At 34.5% G+C, this 15,517-nt stretch overlaps 2 protein-coding genes across 3 annotated transcripts in view; one reads left to right on the top strand and one right to left on the bottom strand.

The window, feature by feature from the left end:
• Positions 1 to 105: 105 nt before the first annotated feature.
• On the bottom strand, positions 106 to 9,592 carry LOC135684255 (endothelin-converting enzyme 1). The gene is made up of 15 exons (XM_065199726.2): positions 8,244 to 9,592; positions 7,316 to 7,369; positions 6,720 to 6,836; positions 5,870 to 5,941; positions 5,386 to 5,513; positions 4,533 to 4,854; positions 4,157 to 4,234; positions 3,497 to 3,600; positions 3,078 to 3,191; positions 2,903 to 2,970; positions 2,451 to 2,587; positions 2,164 to 2,229; positions 1,938 to 2,033; positions 1,361 to 1,437; positions 106 to 1,045 (listed from the first exon to the last, which is right to left on the bottom strand). The coding sequence occupies exons 1-15, from the start codon at positions 8,829 to 8,831 to the stop codon at positions 946 to 948; spliced, it is 2,121 nt and encodes a 706-aa protein (XP_065055798.2). The 5' UTR covers positions 8,832 to 9,592; the 3' UTR covers positions 106 to 945.
• Positions 9,593 to 10,757: 1,165 nt separating this feature from the next.
• LOC148957579 (AMP deaminase 2-like) overlaps positions 10,758 to 15,517 on the top strand; it is a 17,020-nt gene continuing 12,260 nt past the window's right edge. Inside the window, exon 1 of one of the 2 annotated variants that reach the window (XM_089115101.1) lies at positions 10,758 to 11,205. In XM_089115101.1, the coding sequence (XP_088971227.1) occupies positions 10,804 to 11,205 (402 nt within the window). In that variant the 5' untranslated portion in view covers positions 10,758 to 10,803. Of the gene's footprint in view, positions 11,206 to 14,335; positions 15,154 to 15,517 lie in introns of those variants that run through there. The other variant, XM_089115100.1, reaches the window with a different exon arrangement.

Genomic DNA, 15,517 nt, shown 5'->3' with positions numbered 1-15,517 from the left:
TATATATTCATGTAACTACAAAAATTATATTCATATTTTTGTATTTATTAAGAAATAAATGAATTAACATAAATCTATGTATTATGTATTAAACAATTTGCAAGATATTTCCATTCTAAAAGCTGTTTTTCTCATGATTGTAAGATTACCATTCAAACAAATCAAATTTTATTTTAATTGAATTCTTGTATCTTTTACAAAATGATAAATTTTCACCCTTAAATTCCAGCACAATTTATCATGCATAAGTTGTTTTTCCTATTTTTTATCTGTTTTGACATCAAATTCATTAACAATGTTAAAATTACTATATAAGCTAACCTGTATTAACGCAAATTTGTTTCTGAAGCTTTTCCACTTTTTTCCAGAAGAAATGCATAGAACTTTCTTTTTCTCAAAATATAGTCTAGGTGTACCCATCTCAAATATTTTAACGGCAAGGACCAAACTGGTTAGCACTGAAACATTCTATGTTAGCTCAACATTAAATACATTACAACAGATATACATTGAAAATTCAAATTTAAATAAAATATTTATCTAAAAACTAGTAAATCTGAGGCACCCAAGAAACCTCCTTGTCATTTCAACTTGGAACAGGGGAACACCAAAAAGTGCAAAAAGAAGAGAACAGGCAAGGAGAAAGACATGATCAATTTACGTGTAGACACGGAGAAACTATTGACAAGGATTAATTGGTTGGATGCAGGGAACAGGTCACTTTGGCAACATTTAAATACCAATGCAACTACCCACCAACGTTGATGCTAGAATAGCAATAAGAAGTCGATGAGAAATTTTGTATCTTCTTGAGAGAGAAAGAATCACCATAAATTCTTTAAAAAGTGACACAAATTCTCTATGGAAAAACTCTGTTAACAAAGGATGTTTCAGGCAAATTGTCAAAAACATAGAAACGCATTTTCAATACTATATTCTCTATGACTACCAAACATGGCATTTGTCTGTTGGATTCATCGGTGATCCTGCCTTGCATTTAAACGCTTTTGAGAACCCAACGGTGTTACTCAATGTTCCAATGATTCTAAAAACAAAACAATGAAAGTTTCAAATTTTTACGAAGATCTCTAAATGACATAATGATAAGATATTTCAAAGTAGCGTATTTGGCGGTGGTAGTGTAGCCAGAGGAGACTCGTTAGGGCCCCATAGTTCACTCAAAGTTCAATCAATTTTCCTCACTCATGATTCATGTATCGTCTTAAATTTTCCTAGAGAGCGTCTTTCTTTAAATCTTAGTTTATCAGTGATGCAAGATATGTCTGTCATTCAAGACGATACAAAATCTTATCATTGCCAATGGCTCAAACATCAAATTCAATTTGTTGGTAAAAAATACCTGAACATAGAAGGTGCATGCACGTCATCTTTGATTGCATCAACCAGGGCTTGGTGCGTTGAGTTATGGCATTCTTTCTATAAGCAACAAATAAAATAACTTTGTAAGAATTTATCCATACCTTGACAGCGTAAGAAACGTTTTCGAAGAATAAGGTTTTGATGAGAAAGACCTTCCATTTGTGACTGAGCCAGTTGAAGTCAAATAAAACACAACAGAAGTGCGTAGGGTATTGCAGTTCAAGTAGGCCCAAGAAACTATTCTCATTTTTACATTGATGACTTCATCAAAAGAACCCAGGTTTGCAACTTAGTGATAACTGATTGATTGTAAGCAAGATAAGGCACCGCAAGGAAAAAAAACTTATACATAATTATAGTCAATTGTATTCGATCTTATGGTCTCTCAGACCTAGATTTTACAGCATAGGTTATATGATTTCAGAGCCTCAATAATCTGCAAATTAAAACCCAAAAAACTTACGTTTCAAGCATTTTAGGCCCTGACGGATTCATGAAGTTACTTTAAGAGTCAGGTTTGTATCAAAGGTTAGTTACAAGCTTTATATTCAGCTCACCTGTGCATATCCAACGAAAAACAACTGTTTGTTATTCAAATTTATTCCTGGTAACGTATATTCTTCACCGTGCTCTCTGACCCATTTCTCGTAAGCCTGTAGAAAAACAAAGCCTTAAAAATTATCTATAACACAGAATTTTGATTGAAATAATCATTACACTAAAAAGTCATTGGGCATTAGCTAAGAAGATTGACCAGTATGTCTTCAATATAGCTCTACTTGCCTCATAAGCAATTTTCAGTCCACCTCCATCTGCAATATTTTCTCCCAAAGTATTTTTTCCATCAATCTGAAACAAAGGAGTTGAATATTCACATTAAGCCTTTCTCACAGTGAACCCTTCTCATCCAAAAATTAATGTACAAATGATTTACCAAAATAGACCAGTCAGCGAAATGGGCTATTTTGCAAAACTTTGGGGCAGATCCGCTACTGCTGAAAAGTTGATGTGTTGGCTACATGGTTTACCAGAACTATCAAACAATAACCTTAACTCTGAAAGACTCTTACGTGTAAATTGTCTCCAATTTTGTACTTATTGAATTGTTTCACTAAACACTTCGTTCTTTTTTCAAAATTTGCAATTGAAGGATCGCTCCATTTTGTTCTTCTCTGAATCAGCTCTCCGTATAAATTGAATTTTCTTCCTATCAAGAGAAAGAAAGTGAATTTTATTCTTTACAAATGAATTTTATATGCAAAGGGGTTTTAAAACTAAAAAATTGTAAATTTTTATTGAAAACAGCGAATAGACCAATAAGAAAGAAGGGATTTGTTTGCTCTTCAACTACATGCAACGCTTTGAAAGAGCTGACGTTTTGAAAAAGCAAAAAAGGCTACCATTCCTCTTTGCTTTCGAATCCTTAACAACAGTCCTGGCCACAAATGCAGAGAGAGTCCCACAAATTCTAAGAATTATCTTGATTTTTCTTTTTTCTTTCTGCAGAACATTTGATACAAACCTAATGTGTCAAATCCATGTGTCAACTCGTGACCCAAGACATGGCCTATTGCACCATAACTCACAGACCTGAAAAAAATTATATCCATTAATTCTTAATAAAACCCTTTGGTATTTCTCGAAAATGTATGGATTTCAATGATCTAAGGGTGTTAGAAAATCGGGAATGTACTCACCTTGGAATGGGTTCTCCGTAAAAGAAAGGAGCTTGAAGAATTCCAGAAGGAATAACAATTTCGTTTTTAGTAACAACGTAGAATGCATTAGCCATGTGTGGAACACTCACCCATCTAAAAATTTAAAGGTAGGTATGTGTTTTATGTATCATTTGAACAAATATGAAGAAATATTGAGCATAGTTTGCTTGTTGGAAATATGCCAGATTTGCTTAGTTACCTTGTAATTTGAACTACTAGCATAGCAAAATGGGCAGTAGGGCAGTGGGCTATGGGGCTAGGGGACTGGAAGCTACAGAGCTAGAACAAAGAGGTCAAGAGCAACGTTAACATTTTGACTGCCAAGATTTCTAGCTTTTTCACTTGTACCCCTGTCCTTATGTCTAATTAAACATGAATACAAGAAGAAATAAACTTACTGGTGAGGGTCAACGGGCTGGTCCAGTTTTCTGAATGTTCGTCGATTTGAAAATCTGTCTATACTAACAACGTTCTCAAAGAATGTGTCTGGGTGTATTTCAATCTATTAAACAAAAAAACAGCGCTTAATAAATTCTTCTGTTAGAATTTCTGTAATAGATTATATAGGCAATTTATTCAGGACGATTTCAGTTGGGGTAAGGACGCATGCCCCGCTGAAATAATTTCTTAAGATATTTTCTTTTCAGCTGCCATGTTAGGGTCCTCCCGCATTCACCATGGAAACAGTTCGCGGTGCTCCCCCTGTCCTCAAACATGAGCGTTTCTCCTTAATAAACAAACTTTTCAGCCACTGAGTGTTTGAAATATAAAATATTGCGCAATAAGCATTTGCAGCATTAATAATTGCTTATTTATTGGGTGCTTAAGGTTTTAGCTGAGTAGGCAGAAATAAATGATTTGTCATGGATCAAAATATTTTTGTGGTAAGTCTAATGCAGAAAGCGTGTCTCTGAAGCAACAGCGTCTATAACGTGTATCCAAAGTATTATTTATGTCACGAATGTATTTATTATAGAGTTGTCTTATCTCTGGTGTCTGCATTTAACCGGGTAATGAAAATCGCCAAATGACGTAATGATTTTAAACCGAGGTTTTACCTCCTTGTATCGTTCGTTGAATAAAGTATTGTTGTAAAGGTAATCAGGATAACCAACTTTAACGACAGCGGCGTCGGCCTGAGACAGAATGATTTATGAAACATTAAAATCTATGATACGTTGTGTATGAAAACATTTTCCTTGCTTTACAATCGTAAATAAAAGTTTAGATTAATATCAACTTTATCTATTAATCCACTAAAACAGTTGTTTCTCATTAAAACGTAAACTTTTAGGATTGATTTGATTTGTATAAGAAAACAAAATCATTTAGGCTATCATTGTTACCATCAATTTAAACACATCCAAACAAAAAGACTGTTGTCTCTAAAATTGCAATATTTCGACGAGAAAATATGAATGAATGTAAACTAGCCTTCTCTTTTACAGCTTTAGTCGTTTGGCCACTGATCCACGGCACACTTTCTGAATTTTTCTCAAAAGCCTTTATAATAAGCTGCATCATCTCTTCAACCTCTTTTTTGTCAGCGACAGAGAACTCATGCCTAATAAAGAGGCCACCAACAAGAGGGCCTAATATTTCATCTGTGTATCGAAAGCATGTTTCTTCTCGTGTTTTGTTTTGAGCTTTACCGGTTAGCTTGTCTTTGAAGTTTTTATACGCGGTAGTGAATTCTGTTGACAAGAAAGGCACCATGTCTTTTACCATTCTCCACATCATGTAGTTGGATAAGATTCTGTAAAAAAAAGGATGAAGATGTTAGTTTAACATCTTGTGTTCGCATTGTGTTCCTTTGTTTGTATTGTGAGACTGTGTGCCCAGGGTATTGGTTCTAGAACATAAATATGGGGGCACAACCACAAGTCAATATCAGCTATTAGCTTCCAAAGCCCTGGTCTGATTCAAGAAATTAATCTTGCTTGCTTGCTCGTTATTTGTCTATTTGTTTGTTTGCTTGCCTGCTTGGTCATCCACTCTTCTAGGCTGCAGAACTGTTATATAAAATTGCTATGGATTCTTTTTACCTCTAGGACTAAAACTTTTTCGTATGGGCAAATATATGGAAATTGTAATACTAATACATTTGATTATGATTATAGCTAGAATAAATAATGAAAAGAATGAAGCGAGTGAAGTTTAGATGTTAATTAGAATTTATAGCCTTTCCTCATACTTTTTTAAAAATACTCTTTCTTATTTACGAGAAGAGAAGTGAAAAGAGATGTAACCAAAACATTAGAAAAAAGGATGTAACCAAAACAATTACCTCTTAGGTGTGATATTGAGAATGCTCACAAGATCAGCCAGGTAGTCATTGCAAAGCACAACGATGTGATCATTTTCTGTAATATTGCGTGGACTCAGTACGTATCTTATATGCTGCAACCACGGGAACTAAAGTAACATGCAAAAATAGATGTAATGTCAATAGGTCTGTTATTAATAATTTTCAGAGCGATTTGAAATAAAGATTATCATACATAGGAAACACGTCTATTAGATGTATCATTATTATAATACCATTTATTGTTATGTTTGATTCACCCTCCTCTTCATGTATGCAATTGAGCAGAAGTAAATGCAAAATGATAATACACATTAAAAACATATATATTATAAAATGTATATTTTCATAAAGCTACGAATGTTGGTCGTCGAATATGCAGATAGCTTCAAACGGTTCTGTAAAGATACAAATCAACTCTCTAAAAACCTGTTGGAGTTAGATGCAAAGCTACAAATCAACTTACTGTAGGAATTGCTTTTGCTAAGCTTGAAATAGTTGTTCTTGCATATTTCTTTGCAGCTTTGGGTACACTGATCTGTAAATAGCAACATTGAAAATCAGCACAGAATAATAAGAAATTTGATATAAGTTCTAGAAGGAAATAAATTAACATAGAATTTATATAGATATCATATAGGTGGAAAGAAAAACAAGTAAAAGTAAGAACGAAGTCTCTACATGTAGCCACGTATACATGTAAATAAGTATTTTGTATGATAACCGATATTTACACCTAGCGCATATTACTTTTAAAATTTACTTATTGTTAAAAGCAAACATTTTTTTGTAAGAAACAAGTTAACATCGAGGCTCGATTTGCTAAAAAATTAAGAAAAGCGCAAGAACATACAAAGTCTCAGGTTAAAAATTGGAAGAAATAGCAACGTGTGACTGAAAATTTTGCTTCGTGTTGATGAAACATAGCAGACATGGTCAATTAATCAACCGTTTTACTGAAAATGTCACATAGATCTGTCATTTAGTGGACTTGAAACAACTTATTGTATAAAGAATCTTAATCTATAAAATCTTAAATGTTGAAATAGGAACAGCCTGAAGAAGTCGAGCTTCATAACAAATGTCAAAATAAGGGCAAAAAAGGGGGGGGGGGGCTCGACAAAAATAATCTGGGTCGTATAAAAAAGGAGCGTAGCGGTTGATTTCAAAGCGCATGCTCATTGTCGAGAGCAAAGACGGGGGATACTCATTTGAAAGAAGACTTTCACGTCTTTGCATCCCCAACAAATCAATAAGATATTCGTCGCTTCAAAAACGCAAGTTAACAATTCACACCAAAAACGAAATTTTATTACCTTGGCAAGTTTATACTCAAAATCCACAACCTCCTTCATTTTACGCTTTGCTTCTTTGTATGATGCTCCTGCGTGATGAGCAATTGTCGCAGCGTACTTTGTTAATTCTCTTACCGCCTGAAAACATAAAAAGTGTTAGAATGTTTTCTAGCTTAAAACATTCATTATTTGACATGACATTCTGAATTCATGAACAAATCATAGTGATTAAATATATTTTGTCAATCTCTTTTGTCAAACTCAGCTTTAATCTAAAGTAATTCATCGCTCTTTGCCATATTGCATTTAGCTTTTTGCTTGTCTCTCCTACTCTCTCCATATGTAGCAATGTTCTTTAGTTTTAAACGATCGGTTTTTGAATTGAATTGACTGCTACTGAGTGCTTACTTTTACTCTCTAAAATCACAGGCAATGCCATTACTGGCTTTTCAGGATATAGCTTTGAATATCTAGCGTGTGTTTTGACAGGGTGGTAGAATTTTTGCTAGGCCTTGCTTAGGCCATTGAAGTTTACTTCAGGCAAGAGACTGTTTATATAAACTGATAACCAATTAGAATAGCTTTGCATTATCCAGCAAAGAAATAGCAAAACAAACCTTTTTGTTTACATAGTACACAATTTGTGGAAGACATAGTTTTGCCTGATCGATCTGTAAAAACAAGAAAATACACACAAATTAATTCTGCATGTGGAAGTGTTGCAAAAAGACTACTTTATTAAAGATAGTAGCGTATTTCATTTTGCTTAACAGCTGACGACTTAATATTTGACGGTAAAACACTTAAGTTGTTTGTTTATATCCATATAGTTGATTGATTTTGTTTAAGCCATAGGTGAAATGACTTCCGATCCAGTGATTAGACTCTGTTTACAAAATAATAATATCTAAATTGCTACAACTGCAAACTAATTCCAAATGAAGCAAAGTTTTGGGAGGCTAAAAAGCAGATTATGTTTCATACTTTTTATTACCATAGGTCCATTTCGACTAATATCTATGTATCGAACATTTTGTGTCTCGTGAGCAAGCAAAATCAAAGGAACAAAGAAGAATTAATGATTCTTGTCTTGCTATGTTATGAATTTTTGCAGATTGTATAGAGTAACTTTTTCACTAGACACAGATAGCCTACTATCTTTAATTTGAGGTAAAATCTTCTTGTCACCAAGTTAACCATCTTTTATTTAACGTTTTTTAACATTTCAAGATATCATTTCCCCAGCGAAAAAAACACAGAAAGTCATTACGAAGATTTTGCTTTCTCTCTTGTATTCATGACTGATCACTTTGTGGAAAATGGACAATTCTATCAATTTAATTGTTGCACATTGAATGTCATACTGGATAATTTTCCCTTGTTTCGGAAGCAACCTTATTTAAACAATTCTGAAAATGATTAGGGAATATATATGCAATCTTTTCTTTGACAAACTATGAGCACATTCTATACTGAGAAACCATAACTGTGAAAAGAAGACAAAAGGGCTTCAATGATAAGGTGTGAGCAACAGCATAAACTTACCGTGATAATGTTCATGGTCCTATTCTTTGGGTCCACATCCACGTCAACTGTGAAAAATATCTCAGCTGGGTATTCTTTATGAAACAATTGCAAGGTTTTGTTAAAATCCCACTTTGCCTCATCAAAATCAGAAAAAATATCCCATGAACCTAAGTCTGAAATAAATTTTTTTAGTGGTTTGCCGCCACGTTCATCAACAAGTTTTGTATTCAAACAGGATTTATAGAAATTCTTCACTTTTTTGATTGTCTTTATGTCACTTGAATTATCCGTTTTAAGCAGTTTTTTTAATCTTTTATCATTCCTTTCCGATAATTCAACAATGGCAGAGAATTCGTCTTTTCCTTTTGGAATGTTGTGCTGCTTTATCCAGCCTCCGCAGGCATAATTGTAAAAATCAGAACAAGGGTCAATATCTGGATTCATGTTTTCCTTGATTCTCTTCGCCACCCTCTGACATTTCTCAGCTTGGCAAACTTTATCATTATCCTTTACTAGCGTGCTTCGTCTTCTCGCTTCACCAATGCAAAACATACATACTAATACAGTAAAAACAAAGTTAAAATAACTAATACCCATTGCAACCATTGCAAGTTATTTTCAATGTTCGAGCAGTCTTTTGACCTTTATTCTGTGTAAAGTTTAAGCTCTGCTTCAACGATTAATAATAATTCACCGTTTTGTCATCGTCTCTTAATATATAAATATATTTACATATTCCTTCCTTCTTCAAATTTTTGGAAGCTCTCAGAGTTCCATGTTGCAGTCTATTAGCCCATGAAATCGAGACGCAAAAATTTGATCGCTACTGGTGCGTGTATTATTTCTGCTCACTGGGTGCGTTTAGCTGTTGACCCAATAAACACGGTATAAAACCATGAGTTGACTTGAGATACCTTATTATCATGGTCTCTGCTCTCTCCTAGGATAATATTTTGATATAAATGCATTTGGTAACAAGCAGGTGCATCTTCCTTAAAGATTCAGTATTTGATATGCTTCGCTTTGGTTGCTCTTTCGTGACGTACCGTGGTGCTTTTTGTTTGATCTTTTCTTACAGGTTTTAAATAAAGATTTCGTGACCCATTTGCGAATAATTGCATCACTTTTGCTGCATTCTAGACCTCCGAGAATATCATTGCAAGTTAAGTTAAGTGTGCAAAACACTTAAAGTTTCTAATACAACATAAACTTTCATTCTGTTGCCAGCGCTTTGTTTTTTGTTGAAAGTCTTGTTGAAAAAGTCAGTATACTCGTATAATGACTACTATTTTAACGATTTCAAGAACTGATTACAGCAGATTTCAGGGACATACTGATTAGCTAACTTGAAAGAAAATTCGGATTCTACTGTCAATCCCTAAAAAAAACTTCTTGCGAATTGTATAACAATGAACTTTAGGAAGGACTCGAATTTCCTTTTCGCTGTTTGTTAGTTGTCACTGCCAAAATTACTTGGAACACCCAATACTTAGCGCTGCGCTTTTCTATTTTTCACTTGTTTTCCTAAATGTTACTACTTCCGCCCCCTTTCCTCCAAAACAATGTTGAAAGTGTAGAAAATATCATACAAGCCACAAGAAAAGTGTCCTTCATAACCCTTTTCTTTTTCATAGTGAATCAACATTGTTTCTGGGGGAGGGAATGGCTGAATTTGTCTTTGAAAACTGATGTTAGTGTTCCAAGACATTTGTCAGGGATTGCAGTAAATTTAAAAGCTAGTTTGGTATAATTGTGTTGAAGTATGCCATTATAGATTAGCACATTCAATATTAAAGCAATCATAACAAATCATATTTGAACTGATCAGGTAAAAACCATAAAATCAATTACAAATTAAGCATTTAAAACATTTGAATGAATGTTATAGGCTATCATTATTTGCAAAACAGTCTTTTATCCCGAAAACCTTTTGCTGCCATTCTTATAACGTATGTATGATGCAAACATTCTGAAATTTGATCTTTAAAAATATTTTTCTTGAATTTGGATATCTCCTTCTTAATGAAATATTCAATTATTGGGCGGAATGAGCCCCCAAAGTCCCCCAAAAACTACGGTTTTGCTTGTGGTCCTATTTTTCTTTTTCATTAGTTTTAAACTTCATTCTTTGTAAGTATTGCGAATATTGAACTTAAATTTTAAAGAACGTTCTGTTCGAATGATAGGTTTTTTATGTTCGTTGCAAATCAATCTAAGTTTGATATATGCCGAGATCATAAAGAATCTTTTAGTTTGATAAAAGGCTTACATATCTTTTGGCAAATTCAGTGGTATGTAGAGTTTTTCTAACCTATATTTCAAATTTGATAGATTGGAATCTTCTATGTTTTGCTTGTCGATATATTTTAAGCCTAAGACAATTACTATTCATAAGGATTCGCTCATTCCAAACAAAGAAAACGGAGGTAGAATTTTCTTTGTTCAACGTATAAGTAGAATAGCGATCCCTTTTAAGATCGTAAATTCCCTGATTTAGGCTTAGCAGCAGGCCTTCTCTTAAAACTGTTTCTGAAAAGCGAACCAAAGGACTACAGAAATCTGTTGTTTTTGTAGAACCATGGAGAAAGACCAGAACAAGTCTTCTTTTTTGAAATTAAGAGATGCTGTCAGGAGAGCAAAAATTTTTGAAGACTGCCACAAAATTTTCGAAGATATTGCACAAAGAACGTTACGACCAGACGTTTTTCCCGATTTCAAATTTACGTTTGAAAACATTGACAACGATGCAACGTCGGCAGAGGCTACGCATCATAAATTTTCATCGAGAAATTTTCGATTTCCAAATTGTCCTGTCGAACAAAAGAGACTTCTAGACAGCGAAGCTGAGCTTGAACGAACCGACAAAGCTAAAGAGCGAATACAGAGGCCATTAGCAGAGAAACCATATGGCAGAAATGAGAGGAAAGCTTTACATGTTCAGTTTGATCGGATCCTTTGTTCAGGAAACAAAAACGCAGGGGTAAGAGCTGTTACGATTTTACGCAATATCGAAAAAATGATAAAATATTGGGAATTTTATAAAACAGTTGAAAGCTTGTTATGAAAAAGCTTGATGATAACTATGACTATAATATTTAAAGATTTAATGAAATATCATTAATTCAATTAAGCGCTTGTTCTGAAACTGCAACAAAGTCAAAATAAAAAATATCAAAGTTTTAGTTGTTGCGATGTAGCAAGATACTTTAATATTTTTGAATTTATAATTTTGAATTTAACGCCGCGCGCCTTTACTGTCGCTAACTGAACTCAAATTCAAAGATCTGTTTAAGTACTGAAAAATCGCAGCCCAGTTATCTTTTGGATATAGTATATAGTATGGATTGACCAACGTCCTCCGAAAAAGGGGGTCTGTTTTGCAAAACAATTGAGAATTTTTCAAAATCTTTTGATAGGGCTGTTAAACTTTTCCTTGCCCCCCCCCCCACTTTTTAACCTGTGTCGGAGCCCTTGTGATCTATGTACATGATAGGATGTGATATAAATGAGTTAAGTTGCTCTTTTCTATCTCTCCTTTCCCCGTCCTTTGTTCCTACTAACTTGTAAATAACTAGGCTTTCTTATGATATTCTATGCAAACCCATTTTGCTATCTTTTGAGGATATATGATTACTAGGGCGATAATGTTTCATTCACACCCATTTTGAAAAATCATGTAAAATCTGCTATTGTATTGTAAAAGTAGGCTATTTGATTTGCGCTTACTATTTGCTTTCTTTTTTTAGCAAATTTATTTATTCTGATGTCTTTAATTTTTGAGCAATTTTTTGCAGTTTTGTTGAGTTTTGGTATAAAAGTGCAATAACGCCGAGAATACGCCAATTTTAAAGATTCGCTATCTTGACATGCTGGTGAAGCGTATTCCTGTTGAGCAGACATAACGGAAAATGTGAGCGCATGCGCAATAGGATGGAATCTTTACGGCTGTGATTCTGTACTGAAAAAAACTGGAGATTTTGAAAGACAAAATGTCAATGAGCAAAAAAGCAATTTAAGACAGGAACATGTTTTCCTAGTCCTTATTTTATGGCCTGGATTTTTTCGAAAGCAAAGACAAATATGGCAAGTAGGTTAAAAATTATAAGGGCTGATGTTAGCTATGGCAATCCAATCTCGGTGCCAAAAAATATCGACTAGCTGTAATCAACATAATAAGATAATGAAGTGTTTAAAAAGATAAGCTTTTTGAGATCGGCTTTTGATTCTTCAATGGTTTGGTTAATGTATACCAAGGGTTGCCTTACTTCCTGATCTGTTGTTAGAAGTAGCAGCGAGTTGAATTTAAGTATACAGTTTAAAGTTGCTAATGAGAACTAGAATAAGCTTGAAAAATAAGACTCAAAAGACTAAAAAATGCTCAAACAAACCTCGCAACAAATTGAAAAAATTCGCAACAATCTAAAACCATTTTCAGTTGATTCTTCGTTAAAAATCTTCTTGCCACATCGCACGCTTACAGTGCTGCTGCCATTATGGATTGTCCAATGTGTTGCGCATGCGCTCGCAATTTCCACTATGTCTGTTGAGCAGGTTTGAGAAATTAGGAGCGTAGTTAGGAGCCAGGAATTATTCTAAGAAATATTCTCAACACCACAAATTCAATGACTGGTACCTTTTTGTTAAACTTTTGAATCTACTTGTGAGAAAAAAACCAAAAACAACGGTAGTATTAGAGCCACTGACCACAAAAATAAGTCTTTCCTTTGACTTTAGTGTTGGCATTGGCATTGTAGACCGTAGTTGTTGAGGGGATTGATAGAGGATGGTGTATTTTTACCCCATAAAGAAGCAAATACTCAAAATCTAGTAAAACTCGGCCGAATAACAGGGCACAACCCACTAGTAGAATCTATGCACATGAGTGGTAGTAATTGAGAAACCTTAAAAATCCCGTTAGACAAATAAACATGCAAAATGCACGATTGAAGATGCCTGGATCCGGAACTGGCATTACAGCATCAAGATGTGTTTTTCTACGAATGCTACAATGAAAAATGCGAAACTGGCCTATTTGGTTATGCCGCTCAACATCAATAAATGTGTATATCCGTATTTTAAGCGAGCATTGGCTAGGGTGCTAGCTGCAGTGCCACACTCGTGGGATATTTGGAGGCTTATAAGTGCATGAATAATCTTAAAAAATCCACGTGAAGTAGAATCATCATTATATCATTATCGGTACCGCACAAAATCTGTACCTAAATGTGCGTTTTAATTTGCCAGTGCTCAAAATGTGGGTTTACCTTTGAGAAAAAATGTGGGTTTTCCCCAAGGGGGTTTACTTTGTAGAAAAATACAGGGTTGTGCCTTCCGCAGTAATTTTTTTGACCCTGTTCTGGAAAAGTTTCTGTAAACATGAAACCTCTCCTGGAATAAAAGCTTTAATTTCAAATTTGAGCTATAAGTGAAGAAAGCAATAGAGTGGACAACGATTTAATTTTAATGACAAATCTGACCTTTTCTGGAAAAAGTTTCTTTGATGGGAAAACCTCCGCCAGAAAAAACTATTTTCAGCTAAAAAATGGACTCTATTGGCAGGAACAAATCCTGGCTAGTCAATGTATTAAGTAAACTTGCGAGCGCTTGTAGAAATATTACTTAAATTCTTTGATAGAAGGTAAAAACTAAGAGAGAAAGGGAAAGGCAGCATTGGCTTCAAGGGGTCTACACGTATGCAGAAAAGTGTTAATCTTATACGAACAGTTCGTCACGAACTACACTGAAAAATGAAGAGTCAAGATCAAAAGTAAAAATGTTTCAAGATCCAGGATTGGCTGACTATTTACTATAATTCTTCTGTTGTGTTTCGTTTTTTTGGGTGGAAATTCTTATAGTTTTAACAAACGATTTCTTATATTTTGCGATAAATTTTTCCCAGAGGGTCGATTTTTTACAACACCAAAAAATTAAAATCACAACATCACAAATCAAATTTACAACACCACAAAACGGTAACAAAACCACGTTAGAATAACCCTGTTAGGAGCGAAAAGAAAAGAGCGTAATTAGGAGACCAGTTTGCAATACCAGTACCTAACCTGTTTGTCTTGTTGTCGATGTGGAGGAGTATTAGAATTTAATGCCCTGTCGCCCTGTATTAAAGGTAACAGGTAATTTTTGGGATTGAATTTCAATTTCATAGGGTTCAGTCATTCCTTCACTTGCGGTTATTTTTTTTAACGTCGTCTGTATTTACTGAGGGACAATGAACAGTCAGATCGACAGATTACCTGCAGATGTGCCGATCTCCCATGATCCCGGTGACAGGGAAGAAGAAGATAAATCTTTTGAAGTGCTAAGTGCGAACATCTGTACAGAAATCATTCCACCTGATACATGCCATGATTGTAAACATACGACATCAGTTGAAGATCAAGAAGAATCATTTTCTACAAGAAAGCTTTCGATCAAAGTGATTGCACAGCCTGAAGAGCGCCAGTCTTCACCGATAATCTCTGAGCGAGTAACTTTGCAGCGGACTTCGTCGTGGCAAGGAGATATAGACAGAAGGACAAAGATATTCGAAAGTTGCAAAGTGAAAAGTCCAATTGATATTGCAAAAAGTCCTACAATGACGACAAAGAATCATTTCTCATCGATCAACGATGCTTTAGAAGAGATGAAAAAAGATGCTGGGAAAAAATTTGATTCCATTACAAGACACCAGACCGTACCTGATCCTTTTCAATTTCCACATAGGCCAATTGAGCAAATAACATTGCTGAATAGCGAAGTCGAGCTAGAAAGACAATCGGCGAAAAGAAAACAAACATTGAAGAGGCCTTTGAATTCAGAAGGTGATAATTCAGCCCTCGAATTGAACAATGAGCCGGGAGAAGCAAAGCTAAGGCAAACAACTTTGCCGGAATTCCACAAACTCTCGTTTGAAGGGGAAAATGTATCTGGGGTATTGTCTGAAATTTACATTTATTTGTATCAGGTTTCCAATTTGAGTTGTGTTTCACAGCATTGCATCGCCGAAATAAGATCATAGGTGAAAAATTTGGTACTGTATTGAGAGTGAAACCCGCTCCTTCAATAAAGCACAGCTACCTGCAAACTGTGATATGTATTTGCATATGAAAATTCACTGGCATGTTTAATTCTAAACCTAATAATCCATCACCTCAATTTAGTAAATTTTCAGTTTCAACTGGAAATGGATGAGATCACAGCAAGGGGAGGGCTACTGAGAATAAATTTGTCTGTATTTGTTGTCACTGTAATTTTAACATAAATGCAGTGCAGAGTTTAATGGTTCATTGACTAAA

This window comes from Rhopilema esculentum, chromosome 21 (genome assembly GCF_057945365.1).
Source record: "Rhopilema esculentum isolate cy_ngs chromosome 21, ASM5794536v1, whole genome shotgun sequence".
In the NCBI taxonomy this organism is placed as follows: domain Eukaryota; kingdom Metazoa; phylum Cnidaria; class Scyphozoa; order Rhizostomeae; family Rhizostomatidae; genus Rhopilema; species Rhopilema esculentum.
This window is presented reverse-complemented; position numbering and strand designations above follow the sequence as displayed.

Coding starts and splice junctions, on each gene's coding strand:
- LOC135684255 (XM_065199726.2), bottom strand. CDS start 8,831: ATGGTTGCAATGGGTATTAGTTATTTTAACTTTGTTTTTACTGTATTA. Junction 7,370..8,243: donor GGACCATGAACATTATCACG/GTAAGTTTATGC, acceptor TTGTTTTTACAG/ATCGATCAGGCAAAACTATG. Junction 2,034..2,163: donor GACTGAAAATTGCTTATGAG/GCAAGTAGAGCT, acceptor GTTTTTCTACAG/GCTTACGAGAAATGGGTCAG.